Source organism: Paralichthys olivaceus, chromosome 19 (genome assembly GCF_024713975.1).
Source record: "Paralichthys olivaceus isolate ysfri-2021 chromosome 19, ASM2471397v2, whole genome shotgun sequence".
Classification (NCBI taxonomy): Eukaryota; Metazoa; Chordata; class Actinopteri; order Pleuronectiformes; family Paralichthyidae; genus Paralichthys; species Paralichthys olivaceus.
In genome coordinates this window covers 8,574,532-8,596,903 of record NC_091111.1, presented here as the reverse complement: position 1 = coordinate 8,596,903, position 22,372 = coordinate 8,574,532, and the positions used below count along the sequence as shown (strand labels likewise).

The 22,372-nt window shown below is 39.3% G+C and overlaps 1 protein-coding gene across 2 annotated transcripts in view; it reads left to right on the top strand.

Annotated features, from left to right (window-relative positions):
• syndig1l (synapse differentiation inducing 1-like) overlaps window positions 1-16,270 on the top strand; it is a 247,360-nt gene extending 231,090 nt beyond the window's left edge. Inside the window, exons 3-4 of one of the 2 annotated variants that reach the window (XM_020091548.2) lie at window positions 4,586-4,723; window positions 13,477-16,270. In XM_020091548.2, coding sequence (XP_019947107.1) covers window positions 4,586-4,723; window positions 13,477-13,635 — 297 coding nt within the window. In that variant the 3' untranslated portion in view covers window positions 13,636-16,270. The remainder of the gene's footprint in view (window positions 1-4,585; window positions 4,724-13,476) is intronic. The other variant, XM_069515547.1, reaches the window with a different exon arrangement.
• The last annotated feature ends 6,102 nt before the right edge of the window (window positions 16,271-22,372 follow it).

Here is a 22,372-nt window from a genome sequence, read left to right as displayed (position 1 = left end):
AAGGCACAGAGCCGAGCAGGGCTGGCTCTGCAGAGATTGCAATGTAGCTCTTGCTTAAGGCCATGACGGCAGAATGACATTATGCAAAACGTAGGCTGCATTATGCTCATGTGTTATGACCTTTTTTTTGCCTCAGTGCTGCATTGTAAAGAGAATGAAAATGTATCGATCATCTTGACGAGGGGGCTTGTGCTCGCAGCCTTAAATAGATTTATAAGAACAACAGAGCGGCATTGTCTTTGAGTGCACAGACAAAATGGACAGGTTTTGCTTGCACAGACTCATTTGGACTTTAATATACTTGTTTTATCTTCCAGAGGTCTATTTTTGGAGAAAATTAATCCAGTGTTTCCACTGCCATTAGTGGGCAGAGTCCCCAACACATTTCAACCACACAGCCACTAATCCCTATCATCAATCAGCATGGCTTTAAGGGTGTGTGTGTTATTAGAATTAATTGAAAACAGTTTCACACCTCTGTGCAAATGCATTCCCAACACTCTCACCTGGCTCCATTAAATTAACTTTTAACACAGAGCAAAAACATCAGAGGTTTTTTAAAAGAGTTCTTAATACCCTTGTTTATTCAAATTATTCACGCACAAAGACATGCTTTTGTTTTAAGATGCTGCTCATATAAATGATTCCGGTAATCTTTCTTTTCTTTTCTTTTATAAACTTGTAGTGAGGTAAAATGCAGTAAGCTCAGGATGCCCCGGTGCGCCTCTGAGGTTTCAGCGCTGACCATTAGCTGCAGCGTTCCTGGCTTGATCCTCATTTTTCTTCTTCATTTCCCGTCATCTCACTATTGTTCACTGCACAGCTATACAGGTTTACAATGACCCCACGAGTAGTTATAAAAGCTATAAAAGGGAAACAATTTGTTGAGCTGTTTCAGTGCAGAGAAACGGGAGTCACAAGCTTTGCTGCAAGACTAAAAAAACTGTGTAAAGAATGTCCCTGTATCTACTTAGATAAGATACCAAACTGGTCCAGGATAAGAACTGTTAGAGTTTATGTGAAGTAAAAGTCTAATTTCAGTAGCTATACCACAACCATAGAAACACAGAAGTTATGGTGCTGTACCTGATTATATTATTGTACGTGATATTGTCCTGTCCAGATGTTGTCTACTCATCCATCACAGCTGTGTTTGTTAATCTTCAGGTTGAGATGAGCTTTTTCAACGCTGCACCGAAAAAGAATTCCACCAACGTGATTGTGTGGTCATTAATAAACGATCCGGATTCTGCAGGGATTATTGTGGATATAAATCCCATTAAAAAAAATACTTAAAAATTCAAGGATTACTTAAAAAGCTGTCCGACATGCACTAAACTCTGGACATTTTCCGAGCAATATTCTAGAGCAGGGACCTGCTGCTTGCAAATATCTCAGGATTAAAAAAGGTATCATACATGTATAAGAAATTACATTAAATTAAATTACTTAAATTTAAGCTGTTGATGAGGGCCGACGCTGATGCTTCAAACTTGATTTCACCAGAGGAATTTATTCATTCCCTTCCTCCTGCGTGCTCTACCCAGACGTCATCCCTCGCCTGAGCATTCTGGAAATGTTCCTGGTGTTGTGAACGCGTCTCAGTCGGACAACCACCCACCTGCTGTGTTCTTCATTTGTGAAAGACGTGTGAAAATGGCTACAGCGAACAAGATGCCACATTGCTGAAAAAGCAAGGGTGTCGAGACATTTCTGTCATCAGATTACATCTGTGTGTAAATGTGATGCTGCTCATTATACTCTATGTTCCAGTTCCATTCCATGTCCCCGTCTTGCGATCCCTCCCCCCCATCTCTGATGAAATATCCAATTTAATATTGAATTCATTTTCTTTGACACAACACTATGTTGTTAGCCTTGATTTTGCATTCATTTCTCATGTTCCGCCCTCATGCCAGATCATCCTTCAAACAGGATGATGTGTGAAGGATGCAGCTTAATTGCTCGTGTAAAAACTGTGACCTCAATCTGCAGCTTCTTTTCATCACAGAAGAAAATAAATCACTATTCCTGATCTTTCCAGAAACAAATCTACTTTAAACAAGCGTTTGCGTATATATGGGTTTTAGGGGGTGAAGTGGCCAAAAATTGTAATAAATGCTGAAATGCTCTGCTGTGGACCAGGGCTGAGATTCAGTATCCCCTCCGAGTGTATGCAGATGTATGAGCATCTTCTCTCTTTCGCTGGAGGCAGATCCATGTGAGGAATGTTGTGTGGAGCGTGAAATAGTTTCATAAAGCTTTAGGGAGGAGGTGTGTTTGATTCATAACTATTTCACGTCTGAAATGAAGTGGACTTTCAACCGTAGCTTCTTCTTAATGTCTTTTGTTGTTTAGATGCCAAACTGTAGGAATCTGCATATTTCAAAACTAATGAGAAACAAATGGTCCATCACAAAAAAGTCCATGAATACGAGCTGTGACATAACGTGGAACCAAATGATCCTGCATGCAGCCAACTCCTCTGTGTTTTGTTTCCCATTACACAAATGGCTTTTTCTCTTTCAGTGAATGCAGATTCCCCACCCACTCGCCTTGAAAATCACATCAACCTGCACAAAGCTCGTCATTCTGTACAGGGAAAAACTTTTCTTTCATTTTTCACAATAAAATCTGCCCCAATCCACCTGTTTGCCTGCAGATCACCAATGAGAGGTTGCAAAACAATTTATCTCCTTCCCGTGTTGTGATACCGTGCACAAATCAGATACCAGTTCATTTAAAACAAATAACAGCTTAGTTTAACAGTTTTATTCCACTAACGCTGTATGGAAGTGATGTTTGATGTCTCGTTGTAGGGCCTGGCTCAAGTTAACTTTGAAAAACAAATACATTGAGTGAATGAATGCCATATGCGATTCTTTTATTATCGAGTTTGACAGACATAACTGAAAAAGAAACCAAAAATAAATAAATGTAATAAAACACAACAATTACTTCATTTACTTAGCTTGAAGTTGAAGTCTTCTATACTTAATATTATCAGCGTTTTACTTGTGGGACTTTCCAGCTTGACTCACTTACTCTTTTTGTTCTCTGCATGAAGTGATTTCCTGGAAAGTAATTACATTTTTATTAGGGTGAATATAACATACTTTAAAGACGTGCTATCGGATTGGTACGTGGATTTCGTACTTAGCAATGCCCGACCTGGCATTTTTCGACAATGGAAGTATTTCCGATGCTGCTTGAGTATCAAAACATCGCTAAATCAAATGTTTTGGAAAAATATAAATGTTTATATAAATATAAAATATAGATTCACCTCTGACTATAATTGAGGTTTTGTGGGATAAGACACAATGATTGAAGGAGGAATTATACACTTTGCAGTATTACAATGCAAAGCAATTTGAGATGATTATTCAACGCAATGCAGTTGATACAGGAGAATGTGATGCAATGCAGTTCACTGTGGTACATATAGTTACCTGTCTCCAGTTACACCTCCACACCTTTAACATTTCAGCAATCTAGGAATAACAATGAAGCGTAGTGCAATGTGCTGTAACCACTGTCAGCAGCAGTAGGTGCGCCACACTGTCAGCAGGGAGGCTAACACAGCAGTGAGCAGACAGCAGCGGTGTTGTTTTTATACTTCAGAACCAGAACTGCATATTCTGCAAACTGCTTCTTGTTAGATTGTCCATCTCTCTTGAAAAAAGGAAAAAAAAAGGTGTCACCCGACTGATTTATCAGAGTTCATTGGAACATGTAGCTCTTCCTCATCTGTAATAATCCCTGAATCTCCTTGACACTTTTGAGAAAAGGAGGAATCAATCTGAATATAAAATTATTGTCACATTTCTAAATAATCATGAGAGGCCTGTACCTTTTATTCAATTTAATAATAGAATTTTACCAATGCAAAAAGCTGTTGGAAATGAGACATCCCAAACTGAATGCAGTGACCACTTTTTTAAATTGGGGAATCCCATCGTGAACACATAAGTTTAACAAATAATTTGACATTTAGGAAATGAATGCTATTCACATTGATACCACTCTCATGTGTGTATAATAAATATGAAAATGTATATGAAAATATGAAGATTAAAACTAATGACACAGTATATAATTATTTACAATATAATTTTATATGATCAAACAAAAAATGATTTAACGTACGACTATTGGAAGTGCTGGAAGATGGATTTGGAAATACTTTACATTACAGCAATGTACGGCATAAATACTCAGACTTAAAGAGAAAACATTTTAAACACTATACCACTATAGTACATACCAATACTTCTATACAAGTACTGATACTGTTGTTATTTTTTTACTTACTGGGTACCTATTCTATTATTTCTGGAAGTAATGTATATTTACTTGTGTGATGTTGTACTACATTATGAACAGGGTATTTCACATTTATGGTGTATGGCTCGATCAGACACAAACTGCAGACTTTTATGACTTTAATTTTGAATGATGTTTTTGCTGGCCTGATCGACCTGTTGCCGACTGAAGCATCACTTCACATGAACTGTAATTGCTTTCGTGTGCTGGGCCACGAACTGAGTGTCTGCTGTGACCTGACTCTGTGTTCTCTGTGCAGACGGACTGCTCCAGCGACAGCGAGAGCGAAGACAACTTCATCGTCGTCCCTCCACGAGATCATCTTGGCCTGGCCATCTTCTCCATGCTCTGCTGTTTCTGGCCTCTGGGGATCGCAGCATTTTACTTCTCACAGGGGGTAAAGACACACACACACACACACACACACACACTCACACACACACACACACACACACACACACACACTCACACACACACACACACACAGTATATATAAATATATAAAGCCACCAATGATCTGACACCAACACACATGAATCATTCAGCATCTGTTTTTTGACGTCTAACGTGAAACAGGTGCAACTGCCCACGTGCACTCGGACAGGTTTCCATGAATCTGTCGACATGTAGGCACACGCACGCACATTCAGCTCGTTGAATGACTCATCATCCAAAGATTAAGGACTATCACACATTTAAAAAAAGAAAGAAAGCCTGACAGCTGACTTGCTTTCCACAGGCGCAAGGACACTTTTTACCGAGGTGCCCATCAATAACTCAAGGCCAATCTATAATGGCTGCTTGATGTTCTGTAAACAGGCTGAGAAGCGGCTTTGGGAAGAGTACATAAATCACTCTCAAGGTTCAATCTGTAAATTCCAACAAAGGAGGTGTCTCAAATACTAAGATGAGAGAGGCCCCTTTGGACTAGTGGGGATTTCAAGGGGATTGGAGATGAAACCCGATCACAGGTATGGCGACGTATTAAAGGCGATGAGCTGAAAGGCGACACATGAAACCTGTTTGAGCTGCAGTTTACACAGTATAATGTGAGATAAGAAATGCATGAAGGCACGTTACGACAACTGAATTTCTGATTGTCTTCGTGGGCTTATTTCTTAACTTTAGCCCGTTTCAGATGTGAACTCTGGAGAATGTCTGCACAATGGCATCTGGACTTTCTTTTTCATTTCACATATGCATAACGCAGCTAGAGATTGTCCACTCAAACATGTTCAAGACCAAAAACATGTAAATTATGCCGTTTCGAGTCGATTTGAAAGTATTGGATTTGACTGGAACGCTGTTTACCCCTGAAACTCCAACAGTGTTTTGCGCACTCAAACACTTTGCCCACCCCTCCATCAGCAAAGTGGTGAGGAGATAATAAGTGCATTTTCATTTTAGGGTGAACTACAGTATCTCTTAAACACCCATCTCAAATTACAGTTGTTTTTTTTCAAACAAGCGAAAGACAAACTGTCTGTCGAGCTGTTATTTCCACAGAGAACAGCCCACGTGATCTTAAGAGTTAGATGTGTGGAGCCGACAAGACAATGCTGTTAATTCTGAAGCTTTGTCGATATGGTCTCAACCAATAACATCGGCACACTGCACACAATGGTCGTCAAATGGATTCTTACACGGCTTTATCTCACTTTTTAAATCTCGAGGAAATAAAAAGCGCAGGGATCAGCCCTTTTCTCGCCGCTAATCAATCCTGACTCAAAGCAACAAGAAAATACGTTAAAAGGCCTTCACACACATGTACATTGTATGTTTAAAGGTACGCTCTTCACACACATGTTAGAGACAGACAAGCTCTACAGTAAATGGCTCTGCCTTTGACTATCTCTTCAAAAGCTTGAGCATTTAGCTGTCTTATCTGGGGGCACAGGCAGTCCGAGGCAGATGAAGGCAGTCGGTGAATTAACTTGTCAGAAGCTAATTTGATTCTTCCTGGGTAATTATGGGGAAGTGATGGCTGTGTTTAGGGAAAGTGCCGTCAGAAGGTTCCGTCCAGAAGAGCTGTCAAGAAAAGATATGGTGGGAGTCTGGGATCGCTTCATTTTATAGCTCAATAAACCACTTCAGTGGTCTTCATTTCATTCAATCGTTCAGGAAACCCCTCCGACTAAATGAATTAATTCTGTAGGATTGAAAATGAGATATTGTTCTTTCATTATCATGAGCTGGAATTATCTAAACTTCAGTTTGTCCTGAGAGAAAAATATATGAATGTAGTTGGACCAGATGCAGGTAAAATGTGGTAAAGTGTGAGGTTGGATTTGACACTTGTTTTACCTTATTAAAAATATGTCAATGTAGCAGGAACTTGTGATGGAGTTACAAGTTGAATTGTTAAAGTGAGCAATATTTTCTTATCATCGTATGTGTTTTACTTTTTTATAAATGAACGAGCGTATCTGCATGGCCATGTAAGCAGGAAACTGTTTTCACCAATGTCTTTGTGTGTATGTGAAAACAAAAGGAAAGATTTTCATCAGTCTTATAATAAATGCCAGTAATCAAAAGAAGCATCTTGGGAGGGGAGTCACACATCATTATGACAGCATTATCAAATGGCATAATAATAATAATTTTGAATTGCCTAAACGGGGGTTTACACTACACATTTAGGTCTCTCTTTGGGTTTAGCAGGTCATTAACAAGTGAAGACACAAACCAAGTGTACGGCTCATTTTAAATGACCTGATCTGATTAGTTTAGTGTGTGCCTGTGATGATAGCTCAGGATTACAACTCGGACTCTAAGGTGTTGTTTTGTTCTTCTCAGCTACTTGTAATTACTCCATTAACAACAGGATGTGAAAGCAGGAGAACACAGTTCACTTCCCATTTGAAACTGATTGCAATTTTATCCATGATTGCTCCACAAAAGGGGCACTATAATGGCAGGTACTACCCATCATACCTCTTGGGTTGTGTCTGGGGACATTGACAAACAACCGATAATTAGGACTCTCAAACTTTTTCCAATCAGCTTTGCATTTTTTTGTAGTTTCTGCTCTCTGCCTGCGTGGGGCAGTGTACGCAGATGCATTATGGGATTTGACATGGGCAGCCAAGAAGAATTGTTTTGAAATGATTGCACATCAGCTTCACCACTTACTCTGAGGACATTTACAAACAAACAGGTTAACAAGTGTTATAGAGTCTGTAGACAGAAGATCAATAGTGTCTTTGTCCCACTGGAAGGTCAGGCTTAGTCAAACAGTGAATGGAATGGCTTCCCAAGCAGAGGAATTCAATGAGAGCGTCACAGCTTATGAACGTGCACACACATAGAGGCACACATGCATTCATTCACTTTTAATGACTCATATCCTTTTTGCCAAAACTACAACTTTAAAACAGTGCAATGTCTTTGTGGAAAAGAGAGCTACACAGTTAAGGATCCAGCATTACCTGCCCACACACACACACACGCACAGCCGCAAACGATAATGACTAGAACACCATGAATATCTGGGGAAAATTAGCTTTGAGCATTTGATTGGGAAACGGAATTGAGTTTCAATTACTGCCACTAATAGGGTGAGTGTTTTGTTTGGAGATGCTGATAAATGTTTCTCTCAGCTCTGAGACATCTGCGCTGGAGAGTGCAGAGATGAGAAGCAGCAGCGATTCTTGTCACGATTATGCAAATCAGACTCCTCTAAAGTTATCTTATGGCACACAAGTCATCGTAATAGATGAAAATGAATGAGTAGTTGTGAAACAGTTTATGTATTTGCATTTGTGTGTCTGCATGAGACAGATGCAGAGAGGGTTTCCGGGCTGTGGGTGTTGTGTATTTGGAAAAAAAACCTGTTAACGATGCTGAATTGAGTTCAGAGAGCGCATCTCAGTATGAGTCTTCATGCAGCTAAGTAGGAGATGTTATCTGGATTTTCTATGACACCAAATTTCAGTTATTCTGTCAAGGTTGTGGAGATAAGAATAATCTTTCTAGCCATTTTCCTCTCAAGGGGATTCAAGGAAACATCCTCACATTGAAACATATATAGTACATTATACAAAGCTGGTGATTAGAAGAGAGCATAAATGCGCCAACCAACCAACCATCCAGTTGATCCCTCAACGAGTCAGTCAACCAAGCAACCCACCAACCAATTACTTTGATTAATAGTGCCTAATCACCTTGCAGCATCATGACAATTCACCATTACACCATTTTATTCCAAGAAAATACATGGTACAACACATACATCAAGCAAATCAAATGTTAAATATATAAATAATAGCAAATAATTTAAATGAATTCTAAGTTCTAGGTTTAGGCTATAATGAAGAAGTGTGGTTGGTTTCTCATCTTGATTTAAATGAACATGCTTCCTTAACATGTAATTAAAGATAAGGTTTGGAAGAAAGCACACTTTTCTATTAAATAATGATGGGGAGATAGGGTTCCAAAGATTGAAAAGGGTGGGTCAAGTCCAAATAAGGCCTTATACATTGATCAGCCACACAAGGTTGTACCGTTCAGTGTGTATGTACAGGTGTGCTGTGTATTTGTGGCCTGTTTTGAAAGACTTTATTCTAAGATGATACTAACATGAAAACATGCTGTGTTCCAATTAGCCTTGACACAAGACTGGAATCTCTAAGAAGAACAAAAACTCAATCAAGACCATCGATGTATGCGTTGAATTTTTCAAATAAATGGCCTTATATGGCTGGCTTAACAACTTTACTATAGACATGATTCTAAATGTAGTTGGAAAAATTCATTTGGCTTTACAAGTAGGTTACGTACTGCTTTGTATCATTTTGAACACTGTATATACAAATGCAATGCATATGCAAGATGGATAGAAAAAGAACGGGGCCAAGGACTGATCCCTAAGGTAAACCAAACTAATCTAATCCTCTGCCATGTTGAGTTCTGTTGGTAAGAATGAATGAAACCATGGACAAAGAACTTATTCACACATTTTTCATCTGGGTGGTTGTGGCTGAGGGGTAGAGCAGTCGTCCTCCAAACAAAGGTCAGCGGCTTGAATCCCAGCCCATGATGAAGTGTCCTTGGGCAAGATGCTGATTACCTAATGGGCCCTTACAGATGTTGAATGAACTTATTGGAAAAAACACTTTGGATAAAAACTTCACCTAAATGACATGTAATGTAATGAATAAGGTTTTGCCCTCAAAACTTGTCTGCATAACATTGCCTCTTGTAAAAGCTACTTGTTTTCTTCCCAAACTGCATGAAGAGCATAAGCTTTATTCCAACTTCATGGTTTTTGAAAGGTGTTGTATTCATAAGTTTATTATCATAAGCATTACCATTAGTTTGACACGAATCCATTCATTTTTAGCTACTTGCTTCTGGCGAAGCTGTCTAAGTAGGATAACACCCTCTAGTTCCTCACAGGGAATGTCCATTTGCTCCTGTAGGCTGTTATTCTGAATGTTTTGTTAACCTCAGGAGCTTCTTTAAATTCTCCATGCAAGGCACACCTAAAATGAAAGCTGCAACAAGGGGCCTTAACCAACCAACCAACTCCTCTCAGCAAGGAGATGCAGTGGCTTAAGTCCAACTTCCTCTAGATTTATTAGTTATTAATAATATCGTCATTTGTATAACATTTACCTAAACAAGGTTACACAGTTCTTCACTTTAAAAATTGGCAAAAAGAAGAATGGATTATAATAAAAGGTATTCAGTTCAGTTCAGTTAAATTTTAACATAATAAAGTCAAGACATTAAAATTTATAGAGAAACCCAACCATTCCCACAATGAGCAGCACTTTGAAGAAGGAAAAAATCAACTCAATAACTGGGAACATCACATCTGAACACTGTAAGACTGGTTGTTGTAGTGAAAATAATAATAATAGTCTTCAGTTGTACATTGGTATCATCAGGTATTTAGCCTTTTAATCGCAATAACGTTTAAAGCAGAACCTGAGGGTACGCTGAGGCTAAAGGTAAATCTGACTGGCTACTGGCTTGTATGGCAGTGCAATAAAAGCCATGAGGCCCTCTCAGTAGATCAGATGTCAGTTCCTCGATGACTTTTTTAAAACTAAACGAAATACCTGCTCTTACGGGCAGCAGACTCAAAATTGAGTGGGGTCAGGGATCCTGCAAAGAAAAACTCTATTGAGCTACTTTCATCCACAATCTGAGAGCTTGTAAGCAAAGGTGAAGGTCAAAACAAGGATTTCTTACTCCGGTGCTTCATTTTCTATTCACCACCATTGACGGAAACAGACTCCACTGCAGACGCTGCATCTAATGGTTATAATCCCTCTCCACCTCAGTTGGGATTAAGAAAAGAGACCTTGTGTATTTGCAGCTGGGCTCACTCGCAAAATGAATAGTGTTTTTTATGAGATGACCAAGGTTTTGGAGTTGGAGGATGTGACCCTGATGCCAGCTTTAACTCTCTCACACAAATAAATCAGCTCCATCATTATGAGAATGGATTCGGCAGAACAATCAATGTAATTTCAAGCAAACGCACAGCCCCACATTCAGCACAATAGTCTGATGGATGCATTGTGTTAAAGGCACAACAAATTAGGACTGGGATTTAGCAACATGGTGAACTATTGACTATAGAATCTCATTAAGGGGAAAAAAAATAAATCATAAGATTATTATGTGACGACTTTTGGAATAAAACAGAGAAGAAATTAGTTTAGGGGAAGGAGGATGGAAAATGGAAAAGCCAACACAAAGCCCAGACAATGTCACGGTTAGACTTTCTGCCATTGTGTGTCATTTCTGCTGGTGTTCTGACCTCGCAAGAAATCAAAAGAGGCATTTCTCTTCTCTTCCCTCTGTGTTTCTCCAGCCATGCAAGTCCATTCAAATAGTAAGATAGCAAGAGTAAACCCAGCAACAGCTTTGTAAACAAAGCGACAATGGACAGGATGAACACAACAAACCACTATTTATCGTCATATTTTTCAATCTTACTATTTATTTGAGTTATCCAGGTTGTGTGTATTTATATAAGAAGCAGGGACAAGAGGCCGGGACTCATTTGAGCATCACTGAAATGCTCCAAACTGTTATTTCTGTTTAAAATGTATTTTAGTGGTCCATGGGGCACCTTTGAAAATTCACTGAAGCAGAATATGATTTAAAAGTGCTCTAATGATGTTTTTACACCAGCAACTGACAACCTATCTACTCTTTTTTTTTTTTTTATTTACATCCTGTGAATAAACTTGGACGTGAATTTTGGTTTGGTTAAATGACACTGGATAGAGCAGTACCATTACACAATATGCTGCTTTACGCCATTAAAAAGGTGCAATCCCACTGAGAATACAAAAAGCCAAAGTCTCCCAAACAACTAGTTCTAGCTGGCAAGCTCATAATTACTGATATTGATCAATACATGTATTTGTCGTTTGCCAAAGACAAAAGTCAAATTAGAGGCTAATGCCACTTCATATCAGCTGGATATAAATAAAAGATTTATGCAGTTATAAATAATATGGTAATTTAAGTAAAAAAAATTACACATGATTAATTGATTACTCATTCATTTGTCATCAATAAGTAATTCAAGTACTCTATAAATAATTAATACTAAATGACTTGATTTCAGTTATCACCAATAATGATCTGTTAAAGGCACAAGTTTTCTATCAACATAAGACATATTTCATATATTTTCTTGAGGTTACTTATATAATCCCAAATGTTTCCACCATTTTTTCGATTTTAGAGAAATACATAATTTTAATAGATGTAATGACCATTTTTTAAACTTTATATTTTAACCCAGTGTAAGGTTTTGGTGATTGCATGTCTGGATAAACAAAGCTGAGCAAAAGTCAGTGCTTGACTCTCATAGCCCAATGGAAGAGAAACATGTGGAAGTGCCTTCCTCAGTTTTTTACTGGTTTTAATCAACTGCACTGTTTATCTGGGCGAGGAGGAAGCCTCTGCTGATAACGTCCCTCACTAAAGGTAACATTACCAAAGGCAAATGGCTGCAATGACGGCACCAGTGATAAAAACAACTCGCAGATCCCACGCTACTTAACAATGTCACCAAACTCAGTCTCTCGTTATTGTTTTGAAAAGAACACATTATGCATTTAATCAATTAGTTATGAATTAACTATCTCAGAATACAACAAAATACTGAATAATGCATTCTAGTATTGTTGTTTTGTTCCTGTATTGATTGGCTCTGCTGTTGTGTACGCTTGTGCAGCAGTGGCTCTCAGGGCCTCTTTGAAGCACTGGCCACTTGAGAGTCTTATGAGGAGAGAGATGTCAGGGCAAAGGGCCACGAACAGAAAGAGGAAAACACGGTGACTGTGGTGCTGTCGATGAGCTCGATGCAATGGTTGTTTCGATGTGATGTTCGGTTCAGAAGACGATGAAAAACAACAGAATGTGTTTTGTTTTGAATATTACAAATTCTATAGACCCAAAATAATTGTAACATTGGTCAATTTCATGCACACGTAAGGATGAATTATTTAACTTGCCTTAAACTGACTTGGATTAACTGTTTTCAATGAGCTGCTGTTTAACAATTAAGATTTCAGTTGTTTTACGTTGTGGGCATATTACAGCAGTAGAGGACTGTTTTTATTTGAGAAGATCAGTTTACACAACACCACAGGACCTAAATGTGCCTATAATGGGCTGTAAAAATGCTCAATAACCTTAAATACATTGTAACTGGTTTATGGCGATAATGTTGTTGCCTGACCGGCTTTTTCCTGTTTTCACTTGAATACCTACAGTGAAGCAAACAATAGAACTGCTGTCAATAACTTCTGTTTGTCGCCTTCTCTTTTGTCTCTCTTTGTGGAGTTTGTTTTTTTCAATGACAAATTATGATGAATGAGCTCTTCACATGTGTCGTTTATGATTCACTGCTCGCGGCTGAGATGATCATAACGCACAGTTTTTGACATTTTCACACTAATTGCCATTTTTCAGTCCTGCCAGGCGTGGTGAGCTCTCCAGGGTTACGCTGAACCACTCGGTCAATGGGCCCATCCTCCCGTTCAATCCCCTTTTTTTTTTCACTTCCACAGCTTCTGTAATTATGGTGCTTGTGAAAAGTGAGGTTGTTGGTTCTCTTGGGGTCCATCCAAAATGTGTCTGACTCTTCTTCTTTGTCTTACCATTCCTCTCCTCCAGACCACCAAGGCGGTGAACAAAGGTGACTTCCCCATGGCCAACATTGCCTCCCGACGCGCTCTGTTCCTCGCCGCCCTCTCCATCACTATAGGCACTGGTGTGTATGTGGGGGTGGTGGTAGCTCTCATCGCCTACCTTTCGAAACCAGGACACATATAGCATAAGAGGCTTCTCTCCATGCACCTCCGGGGAGTCTAGGAAGAGAACAACACCCTCTAGGGAACTGCATTGCTCCTGCGGATTTTCAAGGAAAGTTTTTTGAGGATGTACGTTTTTTTCTTCCTTTCCTTTCTTTCTAGCCCTTCTCTCCCTACAGGCTCTCTGTCAGCCAATATTAGCCACAGTGACTGAAGAGAGGTCAAGCTGGAGGGTAAGAAGAGGGGGAATTGGGGATAGTGAAAGTTTTTTCTGTTAAAGCAGGTGTTTTGAGTAATGGAAGTATTGGAGGCCAGTTTGCATCACATTGACTTCAATCTCTTTTGGCTTCATCCACCTTCGGCTGGTTGCGAACTTCTAAGTCACCCTACAAATACGTTACGATGACAAGACTGAAGCAATTGTAAAAGCCACAAAATTCAGTCAAGTCGTTGTTATTCTTATTGAGCTGCTGTTAAAACCGGAGTCCTGTCCCCGCTTATCTCGGTTTGCCAACCAGGACTGTCTTTAATAGACCATAATCGGCCCTCATTAACTTCTATGACTCCATAAGTCTGACTGCCTCAAAGTGGAAGAAAAAAAAAAGTGACAACATGCATCATGACAAAGGAGGACTTTCATCGCTAGAGAGAGAAAAAAATACAGAACTACTGATAATAGTTTCCATCTATAAGGAATAAATGTCTGAGAGGTTGAAAAAAAAAAAGAGAGATCACTTTCAGCCAGGAACAGAGGCTGTTTTCTTACTGAACAATGTGCACTGGCATGAATCACAAGAATCTCAACAGAGCCGCAGATCCGTATTTTACCTTGAAGACGACGTCCATCCATTCAACATGTGCCCTGAAGTCCAACAAAAGCTGTCTGTGCCAGATATAGTTTGCCTACATAAGTGCAACTGTGCTTTGTTTTTATGTTTGTCGTTTTATGTCGCCTGCTGTCTAAAGTCACCTTGATTAATCTAATTTGAAGGAATCTTCATTTACGGCCCCGGAATTAAATCACTGATGTGAGGTCGGCCAGATGGTCAGAAATTCCGTGGGAAACGGTGTTTCAGTGTCACTCAAAAAAAAAAAACAACCCTGCATCTGGTTACATGGTGTGAAACGAGGCATCCGCCAGTCACAATGGGCGTGGAGGTCCTACTGTAAATCAGGTAGATGGTGTCATTAAAAGGCAGCCTCACATATCCTCCGGGGCCGCGCATATAAACAAAGTGTCGGCAGTCTGACAGCTTTGAATGTAGCTGTAATAAATTATTCTTTGCATGACTCTACTTATGCCGGCGGTTCACTGCTATGCATGACTGAACGGATTTAGAGCTTTTTCGTCAGATCATAAAAAAGCTTGAATTAAAATTGATCAGCCTGTGAAGGGGCTCATATTTCGTGCAATACTTTACCCCATATTCCTCACTTCAGCTGTTAGAGTAATTCATGCTGGTAAAGCATTGAGACGTTTGATTCCGCAAAAACAGTTTCAAGGATTCTTACTCAAGTTGAAATCCACTGATTAAGCTTGTATGAAGGGCTTATTAATGACCTCTCATCTGATTTGTTTTTTTCTACATTGTAGATTTTACACCTGGCAGATGCTAGTTCATACAGTAAACCCTCATGTGGTGACATTATGCACTTAGTTTTCCCTGCACACGTCCTGCATTAGTCATACCTGACATTTATAGTGCACAATTAGTTCCCCTGTAATGGCTTTTTCTGAAAGAACGTGTACACTCTTGAGCATTGCCCTAAAATAGCACAACCACATTAATTTTACTAATAAGCCACTTTTGGCGTCACCAGTTTCTGTCAGACCATGCGACTAAATAATCCATTTATACATCCTTGGCTCTGTGAACATTTAAAAATAAACATGCAAGTCAGTTCTCTGCTAATGAAGATTGAATATTGACTACACTCTCCACAAGGGGAAGTTCCCGCTGTGCTTTGCTTTAAATAAACCTGCAGCTAATACTTGGAATTTTATTTTGGGCCTTCCAATTTTTGCAAACATCCAATCATCTTGAAGTCGAATGAAGGCAGTCAGATAAAAAACATAGCTAGAAAAAGTAAAGTAAGTAAAGTGCATACCTCCACCAAGACCCCTACAGTCCCTTTATGAAACCACAATTAAATTCACTATTCCCCTAAACATGTCAGATTCTTTTCCATCAAGATCCAATAATTTTACTTTCAGAAATGAAGGGAAATATTGAAAACCACCCCATTTTGCAATATCAGGGTTCTCCCCCCATCATTCAGATCCCCACCAAAATGTAATGCCTTCTTCCTTGACTGATACCTCATCCTTCCAACAAGTTTCATCGTAATCCGTCCTGTAGTTTCTACTTAATCCTGCTAAATATTTAACAAACCGATTCATCTCATTGAGTTTCTGCTCATCTGAAGACCCCCGGTCATTTCACTGAATATGCTCGCCTCACCCCTTCTGAACACACGTCCCAGTGGTAACTCACGAGCGACTGATTCCAGGTCAGTGTATGCACACATCATGACCATCACTGTAACTATAAAGAAATGTTTGCTTTCATATCTTGGAGAAACCTTTATTGCCGATGACGATGATGATGAACATGCTTTGTGTTATGTAGCGTGTCATTAAAAATGATGTGTTTCTATCTGGCTTCTTTGGGAACCTGGTGTTGTTCAGTGTGTTACAACAGTATGTTGGTTTCAATGCAGTTGTTATTTCCTTCTCATTGTGATGAGCTGATGTGCAAATCCACGCAACAAAAAACATTTGCTTCATGCATTCTTCAATGCCAGGGTGATAGTGCTTTCTTTGTGTCGTGCACTTTAGCCAAATTTTTTTTTTATTACATATATGTTTTGGGATTTTTTTTTCCAATCTTGTGTGAAGGCAACATGTACATAGTGCAAATAAAGACATGTTCAAATGTAATGACAAATAAATCAGAAAGGAAGGATGGCCTTTCTAAAACGCATAAACTGTTTCCCTCTGTGAGTATATATATACATATATATATAAAACTCAGCATACAGATTCATATCTCCCAAAAAATCAAATCCTCCGCAACCCGAGAGAACTTTCTGAGTAATTGAGATGCTCGAGTTGTCCACAGACTGAGCAAACACAGACTGAGTCATGGAGTGTAGGTGGTTTTTGCCAGAAACAGACAGAGGAGGAGCTCTGAAGTTTAGAGTTGCAGTGTTCTCGGTGCCTTGTGCAGGAAAACACACTTCTCTCTTTGTGGTGTAACCATCGTGGTTATTGAGCTCGTTAATGCAGAGCTGCACTCCTCTAAACATTTCACACTCAAGAGCAAGAACAGGCCATACTGACATTTTACATTGTGCCTTTGAGCTAAAGTTATAGTCCCAGTCTGACAGGAGCAATTATGTTTCAGTGTGTTGTGATTGTCTGGTATGTGGGTTATTATATATCTGATTCCCAACCTTTGTTGTCTAACAAACCAACAGCTTCAACAGCTCAAGTGCCCTCTCACCAACACCACTGATAAAGTGCTGTGTACTGGATGAACTGGCCTATTTCAAATGTACACATTACTTTTTGCTAATTATTTTTAAATTTCTAAACATTTAGCAAAAACTTTATATACTGCTTTTTGCTAACTATTTCAACTGTCGAAACATTATAGTTTATAGGCCCAATTGACTGAATTGTGTATAAAGAGGGATGTCACGTCTCCACTTCCTCCCTCCATCCAGAAATGAAGCCACAATATTCAGAATACGAACGCTGCCATCTTTGGAGCCAGAGTCTGTGCAGTAGAGATCGGGGGTATCAAAATCCAGCGAATACACATGCCCGACCATCGCGAATCAGAATCAGCTGTCAATCATGACGTTTTAACCAGTCTTGGTGTCATCAAATAACTGATTAAAACCAAAAATGAACACTTCAACATACATCAATGTGATATTACATAAAATAACATAATTCATCTTTGTGTAAAGATTTTTGTGTATTGTCCATGTCCCATCCACTGACATGGAGGAGGCAGGGTTTATGGCCTATACTGGAGCTAACCACCAGGTGGTGATCGAGACACTTTTGGGGCACTGTCATGTTGTCCATCTTTATGAACAGTCTATGGTATCAATTTAGCGAACTTATAGTTCATTCATTACTTTAATTTCAATGGTTTACCATTTATTTTAGCTATTTCAACTGTTGCTAACTATTGCTAACTTTTTAAAAACAATTTCAGCTCACAGTTTTGAATGTTTTTCTTTTGTTTTAGTTAACTACTATTACTGCCACACTATTTCCCTATGGATTTAGCATTTCACTTTTTCAACAGTTTTTATTAGATTAAGCTATTTTTTTTTTATGCTTTACTTAGATACTAATTCCATTTGGTCTATAACTTTTAGCTGTTGCTGTTTCTTTATTAATTAAAAACTATTTAACTACTTTGTCCATACTTTCAGCCAACTGCTTTTTCAACTGGTTTAGTAATTTAGACTAATGTTGGCCATTTATTCATGGATTTAATTATCAATAGAAACTAATCTCACTCTTTTAACTTCCCTACTTGTTTGCAATTATCACTTTACAACAGGCTAAGTGGTGGTTCAGCAGTTTAGGCTACTGCTTGTTTCTATTTTTTTCATTTATACCGTAATACAATGGTGGATATATTTTCAGTCACATCACAATTTTTCTTTAGTTGAATAATACAAGTTTAATCTAAACTGATAAAGTCAGCCCACCTCATGAAGGAACTACACCCTGCGTGCACATGAATCCTGTTGCGTCAGATCTCACTCTGAGCTGTTGATGGTGGGTTTACCATCGGTGCTGGTGCACATGCATCAGCAGTGGGTGCGACTGCAGCAGCGGCAGGGGAAGAGTTCTCATTACTGACGTGAGTAAGGAGTGAGTCACGCGCTGATGTCTTTGTCAGTGAACACGCTGCAGCATAATAAATAATGGGATGCTTGCCTAGTCATCAGGGGTGAAAATGCTCCTACAAGACAAAACAAAGAGCATGCTCCACTTTTCTTTCTCACCAGGATATGCTAAACACACACACACACACACACATACAGCGGCAGATAGAATTAATAAGCACTATAGATCAAAAGAGGACTGGTGTGTTTTCCAGCGTTCATTCTGTGTGTTAGAGATGAGCAAACAAGACAGTGAGCAGGAACATATTTTGCTCGTCCTTTGTTGATGTCTGATTTGTGCGAGAGGGATTTCATGTTCTCCTTTCAAAGGTAATTTGTAAAGTTTTAAATGCTTTAGGAAGATATATAAAGTTGCAAATATAATCCCAAGCTTTCAATCGTTTCAGAAGTGTTTTTTTTTAGATGTGACTCAAAAAAGCAGTGCTGAGTGTCTGAGTCTCAGTTATCTGTGGATGAGTCAGGTTTTCTGATTTTAACAACCATTTTTCGCCTGTGTTAGCGGATCATGCCAAAAATGATCTCAGGAGAGAAATTAGTCTGGTTTTCTCTACTCGCATCATGTTTTTAACCAGAAGCTGTAACTCTCTACAGTGCAGTATTTTTCTGCAAGTGCAGTTCCTGGAAATGGTTATTGTATTTCACTCAAGGATGGTGCAATACCCTGGAAACGTCCACTTTATGAGCTCTCACACTTGCCCACACATGACAAAAACTGCAAGTCAGGGGAGTTACAGCTTCCAGTTACGTTGTTCACACTTGGATTAGGCAAAAAATAGGTTCCACACTGTGCTACAGTTTGTGTTTCAATTAGATATGTGCATCACTGATGGGTTTTTTATAGATTATTTTCTTAGCCACCACTACTTTGACTGCCATAAACAATCAACTATTTTTTTCCCAATGGATGTGATGATGACCAGAGGAAAAAGGCAAAGGGATGTAATGCAGGGATTTCGAGAGGCTTTCAACTCCTTTCGAATGTGTTTGATGTTTTGTTTGTGAGATAAACTACTTCCAAGGCATCCTCAGAGGTTTCAAAGCTGCGAGAAAGCCGAGGAAAATGAAAAATGCAATCCAAGCGAGGAGCTTCCTCCCACTGAGGTTACCCCCTGTGATATTTTCATACAGCTATAGACACAATGCAGATTGTTTTTCAAATATTCATACTCGTTTAACCTATTTGTTTATCATTTTGTTTTTAAAAGAAGAGCAGAAATTATTTTTGAGAGAACTGCTTTGGACATTTAAAATGTTTTTGGACAGGCTGCAACCTCAGACATACATGCTTGTAAAACCAGGTGCTGATTTTGAGCATCTGTCCATAGACTAGGCCTAGACTATTAGCTGACATTGGGTGAGAGACGGGGACACCCTGGACAGGCCAACATACAAAGACCTGCGGACAAACCAAATCTATTTATGTAGATCTCCATTTAACCTTACTTGAAGCTGGAGCAGACGGAGAAAACCTACGCAGACTCCACACAGAAAGACCCCTGGTAGAAATGAGATATAAATGTGTAATACCTCATTTACACCAAAATAAGCAAGGATACACGATTCACTCCGCATTTTTGTTTGTCCCATGTTCAACGTCACAAACTCTTACCTGGCTGTCTTGCCAAATTAGTGCATTCACATTCATATTGCAGACAGAAGCCCAATGTCAGATTTCGACCAGTGGAAAAAGGGCTTAAAAGGCAACTGGAAAATGAGCTGAGGGAAGTGGACACACATGTGGATGTTATCTAAAGGTTCTCATTGGCTCCATTTCCATTGCAGTCACTAAGGCTACAACTATACATCACAAATCATTCATGCTCATGAAAACTTAAGTTTGAAACTTTTCCATCTTCAAACTGAACGCTGCTAAAGACCATTTCACCTGTTCCTCCTTATCCAGTGTCGGTATTCAAACAGGATATTCTTTGTGGATATATTGGCTTTCGCTTATCTCTTTCAATTAGCAAACCGCGATGGAGAGAAGGAAATAGTGTCCCTGCTGAATAATACTGATGAGAAGACTGTGCTGTATCTGTCATTTATTCATGGGACATATACCTGGAAATATCCAGACTGAGAGACGTGCATCAGTCCTCAGCTTTGTTTGGCAGCACATGAGTGAATATTGTACCTGTGTGGAGCTGCTGATACTTTTTACACCTGTAAGTTTGATTTAAGGCATCAGAAGAACTAATATGGAACTTTTGCCTGCACAGAACTGAACTTGGATGTGCACATGTGCAGTTTTATTTTGACGTCTGTTTCTCAGTGAAGTATTAGGATCAATGTTTACCTTGCAGCAGCAGTTTCTTTATGTAGGCGGTTGAAGAGCCAGTGAATAATGCAATTCTGGCTTAGAACCTCTCATACAGAGAAAAACATTGCTTTATACAAAAGTACAGCTGAATCCTGCGGCCGCTGCACAGCACGGCCCCACCCATGACTCTGCACACCTCTATATGGGCTGCATTTCCACGAAAGCAATGAAAGCCGGGGATTTCATGTTTTCACATCACTCCGGCTTTTATCTCGCTTCTGCACTTGTCTGTTTGTCTGTGTAAGCAAGGGGAAGAAGCGGGTGAGATGGAACTAAAGTCATGGGTTTTGAAGCCCTCAGGAGAGCGACAGATGTAAAGATTTATTTATCAGCTCAAAAGCAAGCAAAGGAAAGTGGAGTCAGAGTTGGGCAAACATGAGACTGCACAGATGAATCTATGCATGTATAGCTATTCAGAGTCGGTCGAAGCAAGCTGCTGAGCGCCCGAGGGGAATATCTTCTGTTGGAAGATGATATAAAGTAAAATGCCGACAAAGCAGTTCTCAGCGTGGATAGTAGAATCATATTACAAGTTTTCAGCTTGTGTTTCGAAGTGAGCATTTGTGATGCCTTTGTATATTTAAAGGAATAGTTTGGGGAAATATTCTTATTTTTCTTTTTTGATTAAAGAAGATCGAGACCACCCTCACATCTGGAAATATGAAAGCACTGCTAGCTGCCAATTTCTTTGGCTTGGCAAGTCTGGAAAAGTAGGGAAAGCATTTTTGTCCAATGTTTCAAGCGCTGTAAAACTCACTAACACTTTTAATTTCATATAGTTGTAAAGCTCCACTTCTGCTTTGTAAAGGTTTCAAACAAGAAAGGCTATAACATGTTAATTGAACAGTTTTAGAGATGATAACATTGTTTTTTATATGGATATAACTAATATTCCCTTATGTGTCCAATTTTCTATGCTAAGTTAGGTTAACTGGCAGCTGCCTGCAGCTTAATTTCACTGTCTTTCTCAGTAACAGTAACAATAAGATGCTACAAGACCTGAGAATAAACTTAAACATTGTGGGATAATTCAAGTCTCAAATACAACTGATTAATATTCTGTCTCCTACTCTGGCCACGTGGCCAAGGAAAAACACACAGCCATTTAAATCTGTTGCCTGTGGCAAAACCACATCACTTCATGTTTTAACAGAAGTGAAAACTAATCTCTTTTTTCCTCTATATTGGCTGTGTGTGTGTGTGTGTGTGAGCCTGTGTGTGAGCCTAATAAACATTTATGCTCCAAGCAGAGTCACGACTGTCTGTGAAATTTAAAAGCCATATTCCTCAGGCCAAAGAAGAGCAGGGTGTGGATGAAATGTAATAAAATGGACGACTCAAAGCGACCTGCTCAGAGTGGTGCTGTGGGTGTCTGGTGACAGATGCGGGTCCCGAGGAGCTGCCTTCAAAAGCCCCTTTTCTCTTCCCACACTGGGGATGAAAAGGATCGAATTTAGACAAAATGAATGCTTTTAATGACATGAGCATGGCCGACAGACGC